At 46.7% G+C, this 21,345-nt stretch overlaps 2 protein-coding genes across 5 annotated transcripts; one reads left to right on the forward strand and one right to left on the reverse strand.

Annotated features, from left to right (window-relative positions):
• The first annotated feature begins 4,038 nt into the window (after positions 1 to 4,038).
• LOC142834948 (uncharacterized) lies at positions 4,039 to 10,254 on the forward strand. 4 transcript variants are annotated; one of them, XM_075947986.1, is made up of 7 exons: positions 4,041 to 4,163; positions 4,444 to 4,513; positions 4,803 to 4,954; positions 5,684 to 5,815; positions 8,285 to 8,314; positions 9,175 to 9,336; positions 9,705 to 10,254. In XM_075947986.1, exons 3-7 carry the CDS (start codon positions 4,837 to 4,839, stop codon positions 10,079 to 10,081), a joined length of 819 nt encoding a protein of 272 aa, XP_075804101.1. In that variant the 5' UTR covers positions 4,041 to 4,163; positions 4,444 to 4,513; positions 4,803 to 4,836; the 3' UTR covers positions 10,082 to 10,254. The 4 variants fall into 4 exon arrangements, with proteins under 4 accessions (XP_075804100.1, XP_075804101.1, XP_075804102.1 ...); XM_075947987.1 differs by lacking the exons at positions 4,041 to 4,163; positions 4,444 to 4,513 and adding an exon at positions 4,557 to 4,700 and having other exon boundaries at positions 9,705 to 9,869; positions 9,975 to 10,254; XM_075947985.1 differs by lacking the exon at positions 4,444 to 4,513 and having other exon boundaries at positions 4,039 to 4,163.
• A 2,405-nt stretch (positions 10,255 to 12,659) lies between these two features.
• On the reverse strand, positions 12,660 to 14,199 carry LOC142834868 (interferon alpha-inducible protein 27-like protein 2A). Its single transcript, XM_075947780.1, has 4 exons — positions 14,128 to 14,199; positions 13,986 to 14,015; positions 13,333 to 13,494; positions 12,660 to 12,877 (listed from the first exon to the last, which is right to left on the reverse strand). The coding sequence occupies exons 1-4, from the start codon at positions 14,132 to 14,134 to the stop codon at positions 12,801 to 12,803; spliced, it is 276 nt and encodes a 91-aa protein (XP_075803895.1). The 5' UTR covers positions 14,135 to 14,199; the 3' UTR covers positions 12,660 to 12,800.
• Positions 14,200 to 21,345: the final 7,146 nt, after the last annotated feature.

Below are 21,345 nucleotides of genomic sequence, written 5' to 3' on the forward strand. Positions count from 1 at the left end.
ATCTTGCTTAGGAAATATTAAGTCACACTAATTTATCTAAAGGAGTGCTGCTTCCAATATGACTAGAAGGTGAGTAGTATATAACCAGGTTTGTTACAGACTGTAAAAAAGAAAAGTTTGTACCATAATTGAAGTTTAGGGTTGTTGATAAAAGTTTCTGCTATTGTTCACCAAGATTCTTCCTCCCCAATTAGGCCCCATTCCCATAACAGGCGAGAACCCTGACTCAAAATCATCCATTAGTTCCACTTACATCAAAGAACAGGCCTCTAAACAGCAGCTTAAGGGAGCATTGCAAGGTCACAGCTACCAATGAGCCCTGGTCTACCATCAAGTCCCCTGGCCTCTCATCAGGAAAGGCTTGATCCTGCAGCTGGGCAAGATGGACCTGGGTACAAGCATTTGAAAAGAACAACACTGATGTACTTAAGAAGTGATTCTGACCGTATCCCTGCTGCATAAACCTCCCGCCTGCTCACATGGCCAGACTTGCAATCTCCTGTCTCAGTTTAAATTGTTCAAAGTGTATGGGCACTGGGGCTGGGACTCACAGAGATTTAAGGATGACAACATGTGTGGAATGCTAAGCCTATGGTGTAAAGACGCTAGTAAAATCTTCTATTCATGGCCAAATTCTATATGCATGGCCAGATCCTCTGAGCTTACGTATTGTTTGTTTATTACTATTGAGCTTTTTCCTTCAAAATTGTTTTAGATTCATTTTTACTATTTTTTATGTGTATGACTGTTTTGCCAGCATGTATATCTGTGCAGTTGGTGTCTGAGGAGGTGGTAAGCCTCCATGTGGGTGTTGGGAATTGAACCCAGGACCTAGGCAGCAGCAGAAGTACTCTTAACCACTGAGCCCAATCTTCTCCCACTTTTTCTTTACTAATCTACATGTATGTGGAGTGATTTCTCGCAGAGAAGGCATATTATTGCTATAAAAACAGGATCTTCAAAAGAGATAATATTTCAGAATTTTACTGACTGATTATATCAAATATCCTCTGGGAGGGTGTTAATTCCATCAGGGGGGAATAAGACCTCTACCACAATTTTTTGCCAGATTTGAAGCAAGCCTTATTCAGTACTGGCCAGCACAATGAACACTGACCAGATCCACCCAGCGACCTGGTAATGTTTGTAATTGCTTAGAAGATGTTAGGAAAGTTTGACATGTCCTGGAAAGCTTGAATTTAACACATTTGTTAAGAATTTTAGGTTGGATTTTGATACAGTATAAAATTGTTAAGAGGTGCTCTAGACCAGTTGAAGAAAACATTTTCAACCCAGGTGATTCTCCTCTAACTATAGGAGACTATCGCCTTTGGGAACATGATTATTCATAAAACATGGCAAAAAAGTTTGGCTCTGAGAAACAGAGTCCAAAGCTAGTTCTCTCCCTTAATCTCTTTTGATCACAGAGGTCGGCAGTCAGAGATGGATTTGAATCTTTTTTGCCCCAGAAGCCTAAGACAGGGACTCAAGTAATTAAGAATGCCTGTTCCAGTGACAGATAAGTCTGGGCAAATGAGAAAGCCTTCACCTAAGACAGACGCACTCATCTGTCCTGTTGAGAAGCACAGGCATTACTAAAATTAATAATTTTATTAATTATTCCCACATTGTCTGGCAGTCAGAGAATCTGAGAGACTTACAGGCACAATTCACACTTCCACACAGGAGGTGGTCGCCTGGCTCTAATGAAATAAAGAAAACTCGGTGTCATCCTGAGGTGCCAGGATATGCTAATGTGATTCTGCTGTCACCTGGTGAGGAGGTGTTTTAGCCTAAGAGACCAAGTGGACATAGGTGAAACGTGACTTGAATCATTCCCGTTACCTAGGCAACAGAACGTTAATAAAGCTTTTCGTTACCTTCTCCCCCAGATTACCTTTGGTATCAAAGCTTTTGGAAATTATAAACGTGGGTGATTTCGGGATCTGAATAATCCCTGAAACTCCCTCTTGATACTGTTGCGTGAATTGTGTCTTTGTTTTTCCCACGCCTCTACACTGGTGAGAACTGTTTTTTCGTAGGGGCTGGTCCCCGACAGGTTCTCTAACAGGCCAGGGCTACAAAAAAAATAAACTAACTTCATAGCCCCAAGAAAGCATTACAAGTTTCCTTTTTTATGGTCAAGGGTTCCACGCAGGGCAGAAACTATATTATAAGATTTCAAACATTTTTGCTGTCGCTGTGCCTTGGAGAAGGCTGTATGAATTCATCTGCTCTCCAGGCTCCACCCCTGCCCTGCAGCTCACACTACAAGGTCCTCTCAGTGGAGCCCTGACTCAGCTTTGCCTCTCTCTCTCTGACAACAATCGCCCTTGGATACAGTCTCCAGTCTGGGAAAGTCCTGCTTTTAAGACCACTAACCACAAAATGTTTCAAATGTTCATACACTTAGGAGTACAGAATCTAGCACACAAGTTCCTTATTATGCCTAGTCTTCTTAGGAGTTTACTTCCATAAGCCTACCTCTGTAGATAAGAAAAAGATCTTTCATTTTGCAGTTTAGGTTTGCGGTCCACTAATTAGGGAGCTGACTGAGAGAAAGAGCTCCTTCCTCTGACAGTCGATCTGGATTTATTATGACTCTGGTTCTTATCATTCACTCAAGAAATGGCATGTGACCTTCAGATATAATGCCTGAAAGATTTTGTGGGTCTTTGTAAGCTGTGAAGAACAAACAGAGTTGGCAGAATTCAACATGAGAAAATAAAGAGTGAAATCATCAGGAAAGTGTGTGCTTTTTTTCTTTTCCCTAACCCTCTCAGATAGCAAAAAGTCTTAGCTTAGCAATGCTGTGAATTTTCCTCTGAACCCTGCCCACAGTCCGGAAGCTGGCACTTCCTTTCCTGGGCATCTTGCCCACCTGATAGGCGGTCAGGGGACTTGATGGCAGACCAGGACCAGTGGTACATGTGACCTTGCAATGCTCCCTGAGGAGCATGGTTGATTGAGAGTCAGGGTTGTCTCCTGTTGCTATGGGAATGGGGCCTAATTGGGGGTGTGTGGGGTCAATCGTGGTGAGCAATAGCAGAAACTTTCTCAACAACCTGAAACTTCAACTATTGTTATGCCCAGATTACAACCCCCAGAGGGAGACCACCAGAGAGGCCCAGACTGTAATAAGCAAGGTTTAATCAGCATAATACAAACATGTTTGGAACCCCTGTCTCCTGACCCCGGTATAGGGAGGTAGAGAGAGGACTTGTCTCTCCTCTGTGGGGTAAGCTTTTAAAAGCATAATTACAAAAAGGCTTTTTGAAGCTGCTTTGGCTCGGGTGCAAGGACTTTTGCTCCCTCCCATCCTGCTAAATCAGCCTTTTCCTTGTTTTTAGAGCAAGGCCACTGTTCCTGAGTTAGGCCATGTTTATCAGCCTTACAGGAGGCTGACTGGGCTGAGCCAAGTGTCCTTGTGCTCAGAATCTCCCCGTTGGGGGAGGGGAAGGACACTATCTTCCTGGAAAACATTCTGCTAGGAAATTTCTTCTCACCCCATTGAGAATAAGGGGTAAGGGTTCTACACTATATTACAAACTTTTCTTTATGACAATCTACAACGAACCTCTTTATATAAGTTGAACTTTCTAGTCATATTGAAAGCAGCACTCCTTTAGATAATTTCCACTTAATGTGATATAATAGTTCCTAAGCAAGATTATTTGATAAATCGTCATAACATCAATTTTATTACTTCCAGTTCCTACAGAACACTGGCATGGGTTGGGGTAAAAACAGCCCTAGCAAAGAAGTGATATGTTACAATACATTGTAAACACAGTAACACTCAGAAGGCCTCAGTTATAGAATAATAGCATATTCTTTCCAACCCAGAAGGACCTGGAGAGAACAGGGAAAACAACCAACTCACTGGCTGCTTTGGATCACTGGGTGAGTCATCAATCAGAGTGGAATTTTTTTTCAGGCCTGGAGAACAGGGAAAACGAAACCTATGTCATTGGCTGCCTGAATCATTGGGTGTGTCTTCAACAAGACTGGATTTTGTTTCAGGACTAGGGGAAAACGAAACCTGTCTCATCAGCAGCCTTGGACCACTGGGTACGTCTTCAACAAGAGTGGATTTTTTTTTCCAAGACTGGAAAGAATAGAGAAAAAGGAAACTTATTTAATCGATAGCTGTGCATCTCTAGGTATGTCCTCAAGCAAGGGTGGATTTTCCACTCGGAAAAGAACTGAATTTAACAGAAACACATTCAAGATCTGGGGGTGGAGGGGTGGATAGATGCAAGGGCGGGGTCGTGGTTGGTGGTGGTAAGGGTCATTTCAGGATACTCAGAGATTTATACTGGGTAAGGACAGGAGACAGATGGCTCCTTCCTGGAGCCTATAGTCTTGGTGGCTAAGTCCCTTCAAGGTTGAGAGGAGGCCAGTGTACCCTCACTCTCTGACCCATCTTTTGTTCTCATGAAGCACAATCAAGAGTGCCTACCTAGAAGAAAGGGACCCAAGGCTTCAGCTGCCCCGGGAGGCTGCAGAGGAGGTGAGATGAGCTCCAAGTGTTAGAGCAACATGGCGAGGAGCTGGCATTTGTCAGCAGCTGGACGTGCATGTCTTTGCCATGGAGCCTTTTGCCCTGAGCAAATCACTTGCAGTGGCTGAAAAGGTTCCTGGGCCCCCTCTATTAAACAGATGCAGGACCTTGCACTGTTACCACCAACTCTGACCAGGTGCTCTATCCACCCTGGAGTCTCCGGGATTTCCAGGTTGGCTGGTGGGAATCCACCACTGGGTCCCCAGTCTCCTCAGCAAAACTCCAATTTCGTTAACAGATTCGGGTTGTGTTTGGAACTTCTACTGGACCCCATGGCATTGTCTGGAACAGGCACGCTAGTGGCTTCCCTGGTCTGCAAGATAACAGCTTCAACAGCTATGGCCAAAGTTGGAGGTGCAGTCTCGGGTACCATTCTAGCTGGCTCCCAGGGTAAGTGACAAAGGAGGCTCGAGAGTGGGGGGTGAGGAGATAGTGATGCAGAGTACAGCATCCTGCCCTTGGCTGCCCACTCTCACACACATGGCCTTATCTGTGAGAAAGCCCTGAAGGAGATCAGACCCTAGCATTGTCCTGGGCTTTGATTCCCTAACAGCACAGACCTACATGCTTTACTAGGTCCTACTCAGAGACCTTGGTTCCTGGGGTCTGGATCTGGGTTCTATATTCTGTTCTCACGTCTCTTTGATTTACCGGGAGAATTCACATTTTTTTCTTTTCCGAACTTTTGACCTTCTGAATCTACAACTAGGGTGTCGATCTCTACAAAGTTCTATACTTCAGTCCTTCTTCCAGTTTGTGTGGCCTCCTCTTCACTTTTATTTATTTATTTTCCTCCCAGATATCTTCTCTTTCACCCCCAAATTTTCAGGGTTTTGGTGTCAACATGTTTGTGTGTGTGTGTGTGTGTGTGTGTGTGTGTGTGTGTGTGTGTGTGTTTCTGCAGACAGATTTTATCATTTGCATGGCTCTCCACCTGTGTCCCTAGAAGAACCTAGAGACATGGACTTCTGAAAGCACACACAGTCTTTTGTGTAGGTAGTGTTCTTTTCCTTTGTATCCCCAGGGCAGATGCACTTAAGGATTTCTCTAGACCACACAGCGGGCAATTCATGGAGGATGTGCTTCTGACACTTCCCAAACTGTAACATTTTCCTCCAGGGCTCACCCTGTTAGCCCAGACTGCCCTGGGCTCTGGAGCACCTGTGCTTGCATCTGCATTCGGGGCACTGAAGGCTGGAAGCATCCTGTCAGGGGGCCCTGCCTATGTCTTGGCTGTTTGTCCCACTGGAGGTAAGTGGCCCTGCATATCAGATAGTCCTCCTTGAGCCCCAAATCGGCATGGAGAACTGTTAAGAAAAAAAAATATGAAGAGGGGCGGCTCTGCCAGCGCAAAGAAATCCAATAAGGTCAGATCAAACCAAATTAAAATGTACATTATTCATTAAGTACGATGCTCTTGAGAGACGGAGCTCATGGCCGGACAAGAAAGCAGGGAGCCCATGCAAACCCGAAACCACGTGTTTCTCCTCTGGGAGCCCACTTAAATACCCTGTGGGAGTGGTCCTGACCCCTCAAGAACTAGCATGCTGGGATTTGGAGTCCAGACTAATTTTAATACAGCTCCCATGCCAGGGTCATGGGCAAAGCTCAAGACTCAACAAGGCAACAGTTTGCTCTCCTTTCTGCTTGTCAAAAATGCAGATGGTTAGGGAATCCAGAGAAGTAGATAATATAGGATCAGTAGGATATCATTGCATGCATTCATGCCTCAAATTTTAGCCTATTACATTGATAAATTCCTTAAAGTGTTCTAATAGCCTCAGAGGAAGATAACATTGTTGCCCTCTCTTTCTGGAGAGGAGGCTGACTCTATAGCCCAGGCTAGCTTAGGAGTCACTGTGCATGTAACACAGTACAATTAATTGCCCTTAAGCCTGTGACAGTTTTCCTGTCCGTTGTCTAAATACTGAAACTGCTCGCACAGCCACCATGCCTGTCATTATTATTCCTCATTGACCAGAGGGACCATTGTTGAAGGCCCTGGGCAGGAGGAATTGTAGGGCTTCTCCTTCTGCAAGGGCCAGTAAATAAAAAGGAAATTCAGAATTGTGTGGGTGACAGTGGAAAGAGGCCCAAGACTGAAGTTCTAAATATCTCCAAAAAACTTGGCTAGTTCTGTGGCCTTCAGTAGAGCCACATGTAGATTCTCTAATCATGGTAGGATTGCGACAGGTAGCACTTCTTTTGGAGCAAAGGCCTTCATGTTCATGGCCAGGGCAGCCTGGGAACAACCTCCCCTGCTTGCCAGTACCAGTGAACAGCAAATGATTTCCAACCATGCTCATGATCCCCTGGGTCCACATGCCCTCCAGAGAGGGCAACTCAGTACTGCTTTGTACAAACCTGGCTTCCATTCCCCCAGTTTAACCCATAGGCCACTAGAGAGCTACCTAAGCTCTCTGGATTACCTTTGACCTCCTGGCACTACAGCTTCAGAGTTTTCTATGCTGGCCCCTGTGTCTGCTGGGGAGCAGGATCCTGCATGCTGCCTGGAGGCCCATACTGTTGGGCGCTGAGCTCATATGTACCCAAATAAAGCTTAATATGGTAGCTCAATATTTAGATTAATGAATTCTGTTCAAAGGGGGTCTGGGAGGGCTACCTGGAAAAGTGAACAATGAACTTGGTACCTCAGTTTATCCAAACAAGTCTCTTAAGTAGCCTTCAGCCAGGTGGTGGTAGTGCATGCCTGTAATCCCATCACTTGAAAATGAGAGGCAGGCAGATCTCTGAGTTCAAGACCAGCCTGGTCTAGACAGTGAGTTCCAGGACAGCCAACGCTACACAGAGAGACCCTGTCACTTAAAAAAAAAATTCAGTTCACAAGTTTACGTCACAGATGTGCTGCCTCGATCCAGTTAGATCCAGTTAGACCTTACCATGAAGTACCTCTTTCTATACCCTGGGGATTTTCTGCTTCCCATAGGGCCAAGGAGAGTGTCTGATAATCCACACTGGCAAACACTGAAACTGCTTCCTATCAACCAGCAGCACTGTGTAAAGGGAAGAACCCACCAGGATAGCTATTGTGTTTGGATGAGAACAGAACCCAAAGACTCACATAATATCCTGTTTCCTCACTAGTTGGTGGAAGATTTTGGGAACATTTAGGAGGTGCAGCCTTGATGGAGGGAGTGCGTCACTGGGTTTAGATTTTGAGGTTTCGAAAACCTCTTGTGACTGCCTGCCTGCTGTTGTGCTCCTGACCGTGATGGCGGCTAAGCCCTCCATCAGTCAAGCCAGGACTGCCAATAACAGGCCGAGTACTCTGTGCTCACTGAGAGAGGCTACCACATGGTTTCTAGCGATGCCCATAGGAATAGTGTTCTTTTTCTCTTTTTACATGGAGCCAGGATAGTCATTTCCTTATCAGCCTGTATCCCCAGCTGGTTTTGTTTTTGTTTTGTTTGAACCTAACCTGCTTTGGGGTTAACAGAGAAAAGAAAAGGTAACCACATCAGACTTCCTTCCCCACAACAGGCAAACAGCAAGCAGGCAAGTAATAAAAGAACAGAGCAAAATCCATCTGAGATATCTGAGTTTCTCCAGAGCCAAGCTGCCTGTGCCTCCTCAGGGCAGACAAATGCATGTGGTTCCTCTCTCTCTCAGGGAGGGACAGACAGGGCTCGGTCCTTTCTGTAAGCAGGATGGTGTGGAGACAGTGCGTATCCTCTCACAGGATTCTCTTTTCCTTTCTAGCCAAGGCTGCTGTTGCTGTGCTTGGGGGAGGTAAGTATCTTCAGGAAAGGGGTGCAAGTCCACTCCCACCCTCCCAGTAAACAGGGAGCCAGGAAGCAACCCGTGTTGCCCCAGGAGACTTCCCTGCAGGTGCTGGGCAAGGCTGTAGATGGGAGGAAGGAAATGGCTAGAAAGAAGGACCTGACACAAGGGTGGAGTATACTGTAGTCAAGGGCCGCATCTCTAGCAGGTACCCACCTCCTTGTTTAATAGTCACCTTGATGCCTGGTGAATGGATTTAAACTCCTTCGAGCTCCTACTTTTCCTTTTCAAAGATGAGCTTGTCAAGCTAACTTAGAGATGTCTAGGGTGCTGTATGTCTGAGTTGAGGAGAGTTGGAACGTACTAGACAATGTTATGCAGGCCCATCAGCTTGGTGGCTCCTGACTTGCTCACTGGAGACACAGCAGGGCTCTTGACACCTCCTCGAGCCTCAATGGTTGTGTTGCATGCATCTCCTGTCTCCTGGGCAAGATGTGATCCTCTGCAAACACATACAATGGGCCAATTTCTTACCCAAGTATTAGATCAGGACAGACACTGAGGCCTCAACAGCAACTTACCTGGTAAAAATCTTGCTACCCATCAGAGCCAGCCCAGGACTCTATCTGCTGTGACAAACATCCACTCTTTGCCTATGCTCCCTGATTCCTGAGTCCTGGTTCTCTGGTTCAGAGCCTGCCTCTAGAACTACTTCTGCCAGGAAGGCCTCAGAGGAAGAGGAAAAGACCTGGCCCAGTCTGCTCTGCTCATTCTCTCTTTCTCCAGACCCCAGCAATCCTTTCCCATTCAGACCCAGTGTGTGTGGGTCCCTTTCCCCAAATACACCTGACACCAGCCTCTTCCCACAGCCATGACAGTAGCTGCTGTGCCTCCCGTGCTGGGTGCTGTGGGCTTCACTGGGACAGGAATTGCTGCCTCCTCTCTAGCAGCTAAGATGATGTCCTTGTCAGCTATTGCTAATGGGGGTGGAGTCGCGGCTGGTAGCCTGGTGGCCACTCTGCAGTCCGTGGGTAAGTGTCATGGCAGGTGAACTAGAGGGAGGGAAAGACACAGTCCGGCTTCTCAGATCCTGCTTTATCTTCTTTCAGGGTTTTAGCAAAAGAGGTGGAGGAGGGAGGAAAGGATTAGCTGGGGTACAAAGATCCAACTTGGGTCCAGCCTTCTTCCCTAACAGACAGGGAATCCCTAGAGTTGGTTATGGAATTCCTTTTCTTACTTGTAAAAGTAATTGTGATGGATACAGATCCAAGGGACTTTAGAAGTAGCCATGCTGTGGAGAGTTTGTGCCTTAGGCCATCTGAATGATGCTGGCTATGATGACCCTCGGAGACCCGGTTTGATCCCATCTCATGATTTTCATCATTTGTTTCTTCCCCAGGAGCTGCAGGACTCTCCCTGTCATCTAAAGTCCTCTTAGGCTCTGCAGGATCTGCCGTGGTGGCCAGTGTGATGGGCATCTCTCAGAGTTCCCGCCCTTCTCTCCTCGGAGAAGAGGACATGAAAGGAGAGGGGACAGGTCACAGCTTGTCCAACCTAGAGGATGGTCAGTTAACCTTAGGGGACAATCTGCCCTCCTGGCATCTACAGGACCTACCATTGTGTCAGCATAATGGTATCTCTGAGAGTTCTATCCTTTCGCTCCTCACAGAAGCAGACAGGGAAGCAGAGGAGACACCCCCAAGCTTCTCCCACACAGAGAGTGATCAGTTAACCTCGGGGAATGATCTGCAGGATCTCCTCTTCTGTGTAGTGTAATGGCATCTGTGTGAGATCGAGTTCTCTGTTTAGAGGACGGGGGAGTAGACGTGACACCTCCCTGCTTGGTCAACCTAGAGAATGATCAGTCAACCCCAGGAGACGATCTGCCAGTGTCAGATGCCTAACTGGAAATAAGAAATAAAACCAAGTTGTTGCCAGCCTTTTCCTTATCGTCATGTGTGTTGTTTGTGTGGTGAATGTTGAGCAGGGACGGTCGCCTCTGTTCCCTGGGCTTGGGTGGGTTAGGCTCACGTCTTTTTCCCACCATCTCTCACAGAGACACAGGAGTAGATGAGTGCTCAGGTAGAATAATCCCAGCGCACAAACAGAAGTTATCCTTTGCCCTGAGAACTCTGAGCAGGTCACCTCCTCAGTGGCTCCTCCTTGCAGGGGGAATTGACCTAAATCGACCAGGCAGGTGTGGGTTGGTTTGATCCCTATGAGGAATTTAGCATGGCATCCTGCTTTGAGCCACTGGTCTCATCGCCAGAGCCTGGTTTGTATTCCTACTGCCCTGGCACTAGGTATCCAGTGATTGATACTGATGACCTGCACTCAAACCTTTGTTCTCAGCTCAGTCACCACAGAAACCTGAACCCTCTGCCTGCCCTCTCAGCCTCACTGGAGGGAACTGTCTTCCTCTTTGTGTTTCCAACACAGACCTTGTCCATGCTTGGCATGCAGAAAATGCTTCACTGATTACAATTTGTCTAGAGAATTGTAGAGTTTTCTACTTGGGACAGACTCAGGCATGAGAGCAGAAAAACAACCCTGGGTCCTGGCCGAGGATCACTGCCAGACAGTGAAGCCCTCCTAGAGTGAGTTTTCTCTTCTCCCTGACCTGACTGGGACTCCAGCATTGTCCAAGGAGAGCAGGCTCTGAGCAGTTTTCCTCAGGTCCTTTTTCTGAGGATTGAAAGATGTTTCTAGAAGAATTACTAGTGTGTCTAGGTGAGAGACTTAACACAAGAATCCCAGGAATCACACACAGGGTTCCCTTCTATGACCCTCGCCTGATGTCCACTCCGATAGACACAGAAAGACCAGAAATGAAGCCAGCTATAGTATTGGTTTTGCCGGGTAGTCAGCCCAAGTGAATAGAGAGGAATTTCTGAAGTTAGATACAAAGGGGCGCTAATTACTGGAGATTGATGAAAAGGTTAACAATAACCTTTTTTTGGTTCGAGAAAATGATAAACCAAAATGCAAAGGTTAATAATAACCTTTTACTGTGTAGGAGAAAATACAAAACCAAAGATTGACCTCAGCAGTATTAGCAATGCTTACAAAGGCCTATAAGAGAGATCCCAGATGGGAAATCAGAGACACCAAGAAGGAAGGGGCAACGAGGGCATCCTGCCCTATGCAAGTGATTTCAAAGGTGGTGGACCTCCTAGCTCAGGTATTGGAACTCCAGAAGAGGCCAGTGGCCTATCTGTGCAACAGATTTGATCCTGTTTCCGTTGGCCACTACTGCTATGCTAATAAGGAAGCCGAGAAACTATCTTTGGACCAGAAATGATTCCTAACCCCATCTGCCTTGTGGAGGTCCTCTAGAGGGGCCACTCCAGAGAGTTGGGTATCGAAAGCCTGAATGATGTATTATCAACCACTTCTCCTGGACCAGCCCCACACCTGTTTGTGGATAACTTCTGCCACCATCCCAGCCCTCCTGCTGATAGACAAAGACCCCACAGAGCTCTCCTTGATTGCCTGAAAGTGATTGATGCATGCAACCCATCAGACCTGACCTAACTGATGTCCTCACACAACCTTATGTCTCTCTGTTAGCTCCTCCTGAGAGACTTCTGCATGCCTCTCCTTGGGGCATCTATTTGTCCCTCCTCCAGGAAGTCTTCCAGAACTTCACCAAAGATCAAGACCTTGACTCTCAGTATGCCAAGTTTGTGACTATCATTACTGTGAACGGTATACTGTGTCCCAATGGTTTGACAAAGGGCAGAATCTTTCTGCCTCAGGACATCAGTGTGAACCTTTTCCAGCACTGCATTATGCATCACGTGGGTGATGACTACCGACCTTGGGTCAGGGTGTGGTCAGTGTCCCAGGAAATAAAGCTGGAATTTCGACCTCCTTTTCAACTTTATGGACATTGTATGGAGGTGAGCATTTCTGATTCTGTCTCCTTCCTGAGGTCTCCATGCATTAGCTCAGCCCAGTGCATCCCTGTTAGTTCTCTGTCAGTCTTTCAGCAGTACAGTGGGTTTGGTCTATTCTGCTCATCGTCCTGCATATCCAGAACCTTTGATGGCAAAGGACCAACAGCTTTCAGGTCAATGTTCTTGACTACCTCTCACCTTTGCCCCAGAACGGGAGCCTCTATTAGCCCAACTTTTAATAAGCACCACAGGGAGGTCCATAAAGACCCAAAGCAGCCCCCATGATACACAGACCATCATAACTAAGGCAGGGGCCACATGAAGCCTTCTCTCTTTTGGCTGTGTGCTGGCCAACATCCATTTGATATCCAGCCTGAATGTGGCTGTGGAAACCTGTAGAACTGAAACTCTCAGTCATAAAACCCCTTCAAAGAGCCACCACAAGCAAAGATAGGGACACCAGCAAAAGGCCTTTATTTTTCATTTTTTTTCTCTGATGTCAGTGAAAGATTTTGAAGATCATCTTGGAGTACACTGTCTCCTAGATACTCCGCATAGTCTTTGGGGTCTACTGGTAGAGGTGTTATCTCCTAAATTCATATCAAGATAGCGGCAGCAGCTGCCCCAACAGTACCCAGGATCATGTTGGTTGATGTGGAGAGTCCAAGGACACCTAGGAAGGAGACAGTGCAGTTACAGTCAGTGGCCTTAGGCTTGGAAATGACCTACCGTCTTTTTGTATGAACCTTGGGCTCTGCGTTAGACAGAGATATTCAAAGTAGACCAGAAGGAGAAGACAGATTTGGGTAAACTAGGATACAGGAAAAAGAGCTCTCCTGAGAGGAATGTCCTCTCAACATTACAGTACAGAGGGGAACACACTGGAGAAGGACACCCAGTGAGGGAAGATTCAGAGCCCAGGGAGCATGAATCTTGGACCAGGGTTCCTTCCTGCTGTGCCATCCGGCATCCCTTACTCTGCACCCACCCCAGCCAACTCATAATGAAGCAGATAACAGGGACAGAAGTATAAGACACAGGTGATATTAAAGGTGGGCAAAGAGGGAGAGGCAGGGAGATGCCCTCCTTGGCTGACTCTCCAGTCATCTTGCCTGGAGGGACACTTACCTGCTGACTGCATTGCTGCCACCATGCTTCCGGCTGCAACTCCACCCCCATTGGCGATGGCTGCTGCTGACATCATCTTGGCTGCTATGGATGCTGCTGCTATCCCTGTCCCCGTGAAGCCCATGACAGTCAGGACCATGGGTGCAGCTCCCACACCCACAGCTGTAGGGAGAGGAGTTGGTGTGGGCTCAGGGAAAAGACCCACTCAAGAATTCCTGGACAGTTTGGGTGGGTCTGTCTTTTACGAACAGCAGGGAAAGGGTCCAAAGGTAAAGAAGGATAGGGCAGGGAGCCAGGTGGAGGCCAAGAGGTCAGTGGAGGATCTGACAGAGCCAGGGTCTCACCAAGTTGTCTGAACTTGTGGAATTCAGCACTGAGCCTCACTTCTATGCAGGGTTGATCAACTACTGCATTTTAACTAACCGCCCCTCCCCCTGCTCAACATCCTTCTCTCCTTGCTGTTCATTATATATAAATCCTGGAGAAGAAACTAGTCAGGAAACGTGAAGCTCATCCCCAGAGTGAGTGAGCACAGCTCTGGCCCTGGCTCTTCCCCAGGCAGCTCCAGAATCCAGCAGAAGGCAGGAACTGGCTTAGAGTCCACCGCAAACCACCTAGCCCCCACAGCCCCACAACAGGCACAAAAAACATACCTGCTCCTACTGCAGCACCTACGAATGTTCCTAGGGAGAGATGGGGTGGGTAGAGAAGGTTAGAAAGAGTTACTTGAGTTCTTTTCAGGTTTGGGTCAGGGAGCCCAGTTCCCAGCCCACGCCAGTGCTGAGGTCTACTAACCCAACATGGTGAGATGTCTGGGTAACTGGTCAGCTTAGGAAGTGACTTAAATCTGAGGAGAGAAGGACAGACCCTTGCTACTGAACCAATAGAGACAAGGCCTGCCCCTTACAATGAGTCAGCTCCCTGGTGGGGTTTGAAAGGAATAGGAGAAATAGCCTCCTGCTCCACCCATCTGCCTACTTCTGAGTAGATGGCTTTACTTTGATCTGTTTCAATCCTGACTGATGTTTAAAACACACACACACTCTCTCTCTCTCTCTCTCTCTCTCTCTCTCTCTCTCTCTCTCTCTCTCTCAACCACCTGCTTCCCTGCCCATCTTAATCTTTACATATCTCCAGCCCACAGCAGCCCCATAGCTTTACAGCGATGGGGAGGTGGGAAGGAGTGTGTGGGGGTCAGGATGATGACACAAAGAAGTTATACTGGAAATCAATTTTACCCCTCTTATCAGAGGTTAACCACAGCCTGAGGCTTGTGATGTCCAGTGTTTCTTCTTTCCTCCTCGGTATCCCTTGTGTTCTAGCCCCTTCATGGATGTTTTGGTCAGACTTTGAAATGGTAAGTTCACCGGTGTCTGGAGGTGTCACCTTTGTTCTTCTCAAGGGGCATGGGTGCTGGGAGCAGTTAGCATAAGACGAGTAGCCAGCAACAGCGTGCATATATCAGGGTAATAGTAAAACACATATTTTATAATATGGGACACAAATGTGTTCTGTTGTTTTGTCTTTTGAGACTGGTTTCTCTGTGTAGCACTGGCTGTCCTAGAAATCTATCTCCATAATAGTCTGGCTTCGAACTCAGAAATCTACCTGCCTTTTCTTTTCTAATGCTGGGTTAAAGATATGGACCAACATGCCTGGCTTCAGATGTGTTTTTCTACTACAACATATTAAAGTGGTGGGTGAATAGAGAAAGACATAAAAAGGAAAGGAAAGGAAAGGAAACGAAAGGAAAAGACATGGCTGCTCCTAGGTGTGGTGGAGGAGAACGCTCGTTACAGATATGGCTGAGAGCATAGTCAGAGCTATCTGGGGAGTCCAGGGTGAACGTGACCAGACTGAGCCAGACTTATGGGGAGAAACCATGGGGGAGGGAGAATCCAGAAAGAGAGGAACCAGGTGCACCAATCAGGAGGTCAAAGGTACAAAAGGAGTGGGTAATGAAAATGTCTGTATTGTACAGAGAAGTGCTTCTGGGGGAAGGGCAGCACCCACACACACACAGACACAGACACAGACACACACACACACACACACACACACACACACACACACACACACACACACCTGGGACTGGAGAGTTCATGGTAGAGGGTTGGGTATGCCAGTCATAGCCTGTAATGGGTAGGGAGAGACTCAGAGATGCTGGGAGATCCTGGCTGCCGGGTCTGCTTTAAAATGCTAAATGAACACCAGAGCCATTTGTCCTGGGTGTGAGACGTAACACCTATATAACCTTTAGTTAAAGATGAACTGGAAAGCAGGCTTTTAGGATGCTGTCTTTTCTGGTTTCTATACTTTTGGAAAGCATCACCCTGTACACTGTGGGACCTGGTTTCTCTACATTATTGTTGAGGGTGAGGACTTCAGCCTTCCCCAGTGAGAAACTCTCAGTACTCAGAGATAAAGGAAAAACTTCTTAAGTGGTGTGCAGCGCTTAAAAGGATGAAGACTAGAACAGAAAAAACCCCTGGCTTATAGAGGGTTAGGCATTGCCATAATCTTAGGGTGTTCTTTCATTCCCTGCCCCAAGCGAGATTTTTCCAGACTTAAGCAAGTTTTACAGCAGCTGAGATTTGCACGTTTCTGATCAAGCCAGTTCTGTCTTCAGCAAACAGATTGTGCTGTCGTAGTGGATATTGGTGACAGTCACTTGGAAGGAAGAGTAAATGTGTACTTTCTAGAAAAACAGGATGGGTCAGGCATGTTTACAGAGTAGTCAGCACTGCAGTGTTACTTTTGCTGTCTCAGATGGAGATGACTTCCTCTTCTGTTTTATTTTTCTTGAAGGAACTCTAGCCAGCCAGTGCATGGCAAACATGGCTCTAGCAGGCCTTGCCCTTCTCCTTCCCTCTCGTTAGTATCCGGGCGCACCTTGGCTATGCCCCTTTGGAATCTGACACAGTGTGCCAACCCTCTGCACAGGGCAAGCAGCTGCCCGACTGTATGCATGTGCAGAGGTTCCTTTAAGAGACCAGTTCAGCTCACTATAGATCTTGACGAGTTCAAGAATAAGAAAATAAAAATGTAGACTCCAGAAATAAGAATGTAGAAATAAAGAAATATAAAGTTACAAGTCTAGGAGAATGATAACAGACTGTCAGCAGCTTCCTCAGTAGATCAAGGATCAATTGTTCACAGTGAGCTATTTTCTCAGATACTTGGGAAGCCTCCATCAGCTTAGGTCATTCCATTTTACAACTGGCTCTTCTATTTTCAAGGCCTCTCTCTGCAAACTGAGAATAGTTTCCTGGCTAATCTTGATCAACAACAGATATGAGCTGAGCTAACCTAGCGACCTCTGAGTTGGCTAATCTTGATCAACAACAGATATGAGCTGAGCTAACCTAGGGACCTCTGAGTTAGGCGCTGTCTCTGTTATGGGAAACTGGCAGCATCAGAGGGAAGGCATGGGGCTTCAGTAAACACTGCCTGAAAATACCAGGAGAGACAGTGGATTAAGTACAGACACTGGTTTGACTAATGAACTCTGCTAATAGAGGTTGTAAAGTAAGGCAATCTGTATCCAAAATTACCTTGAGATACTGTGAGAAGCTTCTGCTATCTTCTAAGTTCCCAGCCTAAGAACCAATTATTCTGATTTATTAACCCTCTGATATTACTAGCAGTCCCTTTTCTTAACTAATTGCTAAAGATATCTGTTTACTTGCAATTAGTGACTTTCCCTGTAATCTCCTCTGAAACATATTCATGGTAGCTGCCTAGTTACCCATTGAAGTTAGAACCCACTCCTCGCTTAGGGTCTCTGTTGACTAACCGGCTGGTCAGGGCAAGATCATAAACATTCCTTTGTTAAGACCTAATGCTTGGTGCCCCTACTATAAAAAGATGGGTTCAGAAAGTGGCTTTTTGCCACAGCCTAACAAACACCATCTCTGGCTGTGGTCTCAGCTAGCTGATAAGCTTCTGTGCCCCACGGTGTTTATTTTACTTTTGTTTTTAAGTTTGCATCTAGTTTTCCTGGAATCTGGATTCTGGAATAAAGTTTGCTTCTGATTTATTAGACTTTGGTGGTCCCCATCTTTGTGCAACCCCCCCCCCGGACCCAACATTTTGGTGGCCTGTACGGGGAGTGCAAACCTGGTTTTGAGGGGATATCCCAGTCTCTTGTTTTTTTGGCAAACTTTATTATTCTGTTCTTACCAATTGATAGGTTTCTGGTTCTGGTTCCTGGTGTCTGGACAGTCTGGAGTCTCAAGGAGATCTAGTGGATGCACTTCTAAACTCAGAGTGGGAGGAAAATAGGGAACGCTCTTATTCCTCCTTTGGCTATTCGGTCGTGAGATTGCAGCCTTTTGGAACTGGTATGGGATCTCATGACCCAGCACACAGCCATGCCTTGTCAGTTCTGTCTCATGTCATGCTGTCATGTTTTTTGTTCTCAGTTTTCTTGCTGTGGTTGTGTGTAAAGTAATTTCCACTATGGGAAAAGCTTCTTCCAAACCTAATTCTCCTCTGAACCTTGCCCTTTCTCTTTTCCAGGATTGCTGCCTCTGTAGCCCGTGTGAAGCCAGAGCTACTCAAGACCTTATTGCTCCTCCCATGGAGCTCCTCTTCCCTCTTCCTTCCCATCCTCTCCTTCCCAATCCTCTGTCCCTGAGCCCAGGCACTTGCACTCATTCAGGGAAGCCACAGGTGCCAGCATCTCTTGCTCTCCCCTTCCACACTTTGGGACCTCCTGATGAGGATGCAACCCCCCCCCCCAGCGCCTGCTTTATTTCCTCTTTCAACTAGTGATCTGTATTACTGGAAACTTCAGACTCCTTCCTTTACTGAGAAACCCCAAGCAATAATAGATCTCCCAGTTACTGTCCTGTTTACACATTCCCTAACCTAGGGGGTGGATTGCCAACAGTTGCTCCAGACAATGTTCACCACTGAAGAAAGAGATAGAATTCAGCGAGAATGCTGTAAGCAGGTTCCAGGATCGTAGTAATAGGGGCGGTGGGCTGCGTCCCCAGCACCCGGCTGCCCTCACGGCTAGCTTTACCTGAAATAATTACACGGAAACTGTATTCCTTTAAACACCGCTTGGCCCATTATATCTAGCCTTTTCTCGGCTAACTCTCGCACCTGGACTAGCCCATTTCTAATAGTCTGTATAGCCCACGAGCTGGCTTACCAGGAATAATCTTAACCTGCGTCTGCCTGGAGTGGGAGAATCATGGCGACTCACTGACTCAGCTTCTTTCTCCCAGCATTCTGTTCTGTTTACTCCACCCACCTATGTTTTAACCCATGAGCGCCAAGCAGTTTCTTTATTGCTTAACCAATAAAATCAACAGATTGATATATGACACTCCCCCATCACAGGATGAGATGGTTGACTCACTAATGATGAGGTATTCATTAACGAGGTGGTCTCCGAGCACCTGCTAGACTGCCCTCCAGTCTGTCTAAGGCTCCTGCAGCCCCAGATATTAAGAGGAAACTTCAGCAACTCAAAGGACTTGATGGTAAAAATCTGCCTGAATTGATTGCTATAGCCACTAAGGTTTACAACAGCAGAGAAACACCTGAGGATAAGCAAGCTCGGGGACCGGCAAAAATCTTACTGGCAGATAAGAGCGGGGGACCTGATGGGCAGAGGGAGCACAGACTGTTCCAACTAGCCAACGGGCAATGGCCACAAAGGAAGAAGGGACAAAAAGTCCTAAAATTGGCAGGTCTAGATGATTGAAGGAAATGGGGTTTAAAGCCTCTCCTTGAGCCTTGGGTAACCCTAAAAGTTGAGGGGCAACCTGCTGATTTCCTAGTGGACACTGGTACTCACAATTCAGCGTTAAAAACTCCACTGGGGTCTCTATCAGACAAACAAACATGGTTCAAGGGGATACAAGGACAGCACTGAGACCCTGGACCACAAAACAGATTGTAAAATTGGGAAGAAAGAAAGTTACACATCCCTGAATGCCCTTACCCGCTCCTGGAAAGAGGCTTATTGCCTAAGACAAAAGCCCAAATTCATCTCACTGGGATGGGGGTGACGATCTCCCCATGGCCGGAAGTCTATGCCTTATGCCTAGATCTGAAAGAATACAGGCTCTCCTGACAGACTCTCTCACTCTAGAGGCATCTCCTCTAATGACTGACCTCCAGCGCTCCATCCCAGGAGTGTGTGCAGAAACTAATCCACCAGGACCAGCGACTCAGGAGCCCCCAGCTGTAGTCACCTTAAAATCCAATACCCAGTAGGCCAGGGTGAGGCAGTACCCTATGACCCCAGAGGCCAAGTTGGGCATTACTAAACATATCAATTGGTTTCTGGAGCATGAAATCCTGGTGCCTTGCCAGTCTCCATAGAACACCCCACTTCTGCCAGTTAAGAAGCCAGGGACCAGTGACTATCAACCCATGCAAGATCTTAGGGAGATTAACAAACAGGATAAAGACTTTCATGTTACAGTTCCCAACTGCTGTAATCTCCTGAGCTCCCTCTCTCTGGAGATCTCAGGGACTCCTTCTTCAGCCTAACTCTTGAAGCTAAGAGTCAGCTGCTTTTCGCTTTCAAATGGCCTGACCAAGACCAGGGCTTCAGTGGTCAGCTCACCTGGACTTGCCTGCCACAAGGATTCAAACATTCCTCAGCCGTCTTTGACAAAGCCCTACAATGAGACTTGAAGGATTATTGGTCCTTACACCCGGAGGTTCCTTTGAGCCTCAGGCCCTTTCGGATCCTATTCTCTCACTCCCAGGATTTCAGAAATCTAACAGTAGATTTTTCCAGCCTCCCCTACCCCTCTCTGCCTCAGGAGCCCAGGCTTCAGCAGGCTCCTGTCTGTGCTAGCACTGCTGGCAGTCAGGGAGAGGATCGCCCCTCCTCCACAGGTACTGCAGTCCCAGGCCCAAATGCCAAGGAGGAGCCAGGACAGAGACTTCAAGGCCAGGTGCCTGCCGATGTCAGATGCTTCTCCTGGACCATAACTGGTTTTGGTCTCACAAAATGACACCTGCTCCAAAGCGCCACAGCGGGAAACACCAGGCAGAGCAGCTGCAGGTGCAGATCCACCAGGAAAGTACAAATGGCCTGCAGCCCCTCCCCCACCTAAAACTTCCGCTAGAAGAGATAAGAAAAGTTTTGTCTGGTTTAAATGCATGAACATGGCCACTGCTTATTTCTAAATGTATGAGTTAACCATGTTCAATGTGTACTGGCTGCAGCCCTGACTGCCCAAGCTTAAAATTTACCTCTAAATGTTTTGATTATTAAGTCTGATATAGTCACTTTTCTTTGCCTTTTCAGGAGACAGTCTCAATGTGGTACAAACTTACTCTGCTATTAACCCCCCCAAAAAATTGTTATCTTAATTTCCTTATTGAATTCATCATCTACAATTAAAAGGTTTTTATTTTGATACTAAAAGAGCTTCAATTGAAAATCATTATTCTTGACTAAATCTGACAGAAATGTAATATAAAGTCCTAGTCTTATAAAAGCTGCTAACATGTTATAGACTGTTAAGAAATACAAGCTAAGAGTCAACTTATAAATCACAAGCCATTGGTCATTGTCATGCTAAGTACTGGTATGATTAATTGCAGAGATGAGCCTTACCTAGTCCCCTGTGTGCTTAGGACAAATAGCTGGTGGCAAGGGTTGTCTGCACAGATATAGCTAATAAACAGACAGTCCTCAAATGCTCAGAGATCTGCAGAAAATGGCATTTAAATGTTTTACCAAAAAGTTTTTTATAATAGAGAGACATGCCAGCTCCAGACAGCTCCTCTGTTTCCTCCAAAGAGGACAGATGGGCACAGAAGAAAAATCTACTCAAAACTGGCTCAAAAGTGGCAGCACTAGTCACTGAGAGAACCTGCCTTTCACCTCAACTACTGCAGAGACTCTCTTCAGAGGGTGGAGAAAACAGGATACTGGGAAATTGACAGCCTCGAGTTGTCTAAGGCAAAAGGTAGGCTGGTTCTATGGGATCTTCTGGGACCTTGCAAGCCTACCTTTGCCAGCAGGAAGATGGA

The sequence above is a fragment of the Microtus pennsylvanicus genome, chromosome 14 (genome assembly GCF_037038515.1).
Source record: "Microtus pennsylvanicus isolate mMicPen1 chromosome 14, mMicPen1.hap1, whole genome shotgun sequence".
Taxonomy (NCBI): domain Eukaryota; kingdom Metazoa; phylum Chordata; class Mammalia; order Rodentia; family Cricetidae; genus Microtus; species Microtus pennsylvanicus.

Coding starts and splice junctions, on each gene's coding strand:
- LOC142834948 (XM_075947984.1), top strand. CDS start 4,663: ATGCAGGACCTTGCACTGTTACCACCAACTCTGACCAG. Junction 5,816..8,284: donor GGCTGTTTGTCCCACTGGAG/GTAAGTGGCCCT, acceptor TTTCCTTTCTAG/CCAAGGCTGCTGTTGCTGTG. Junction 9,337..9,704: donor GGCCACTCTGCAGTCCGTGG/GTAAGTGTCATG, acceptor TTTCTTCCCCAG/GAGCTGCAGGACTCTCCCTG.
- LOC142834868 (XM_075947780.1), bottom strand. Junction 13,495..13,985: donor AGGTGCTGCAGTAGGAGCAG/GTATGTTTTTTG, acceptor CTCTCCCTACAG/CTGTGGGTGTGGGAGCTGCA. Junction 12,878..13,332: donor GGCAGCAATGCAGTCAGCAG/GTAAGTGTCCCT, acceptor TCTCCTTCCTAG/GTGTCCTTGGACTCTCCACA.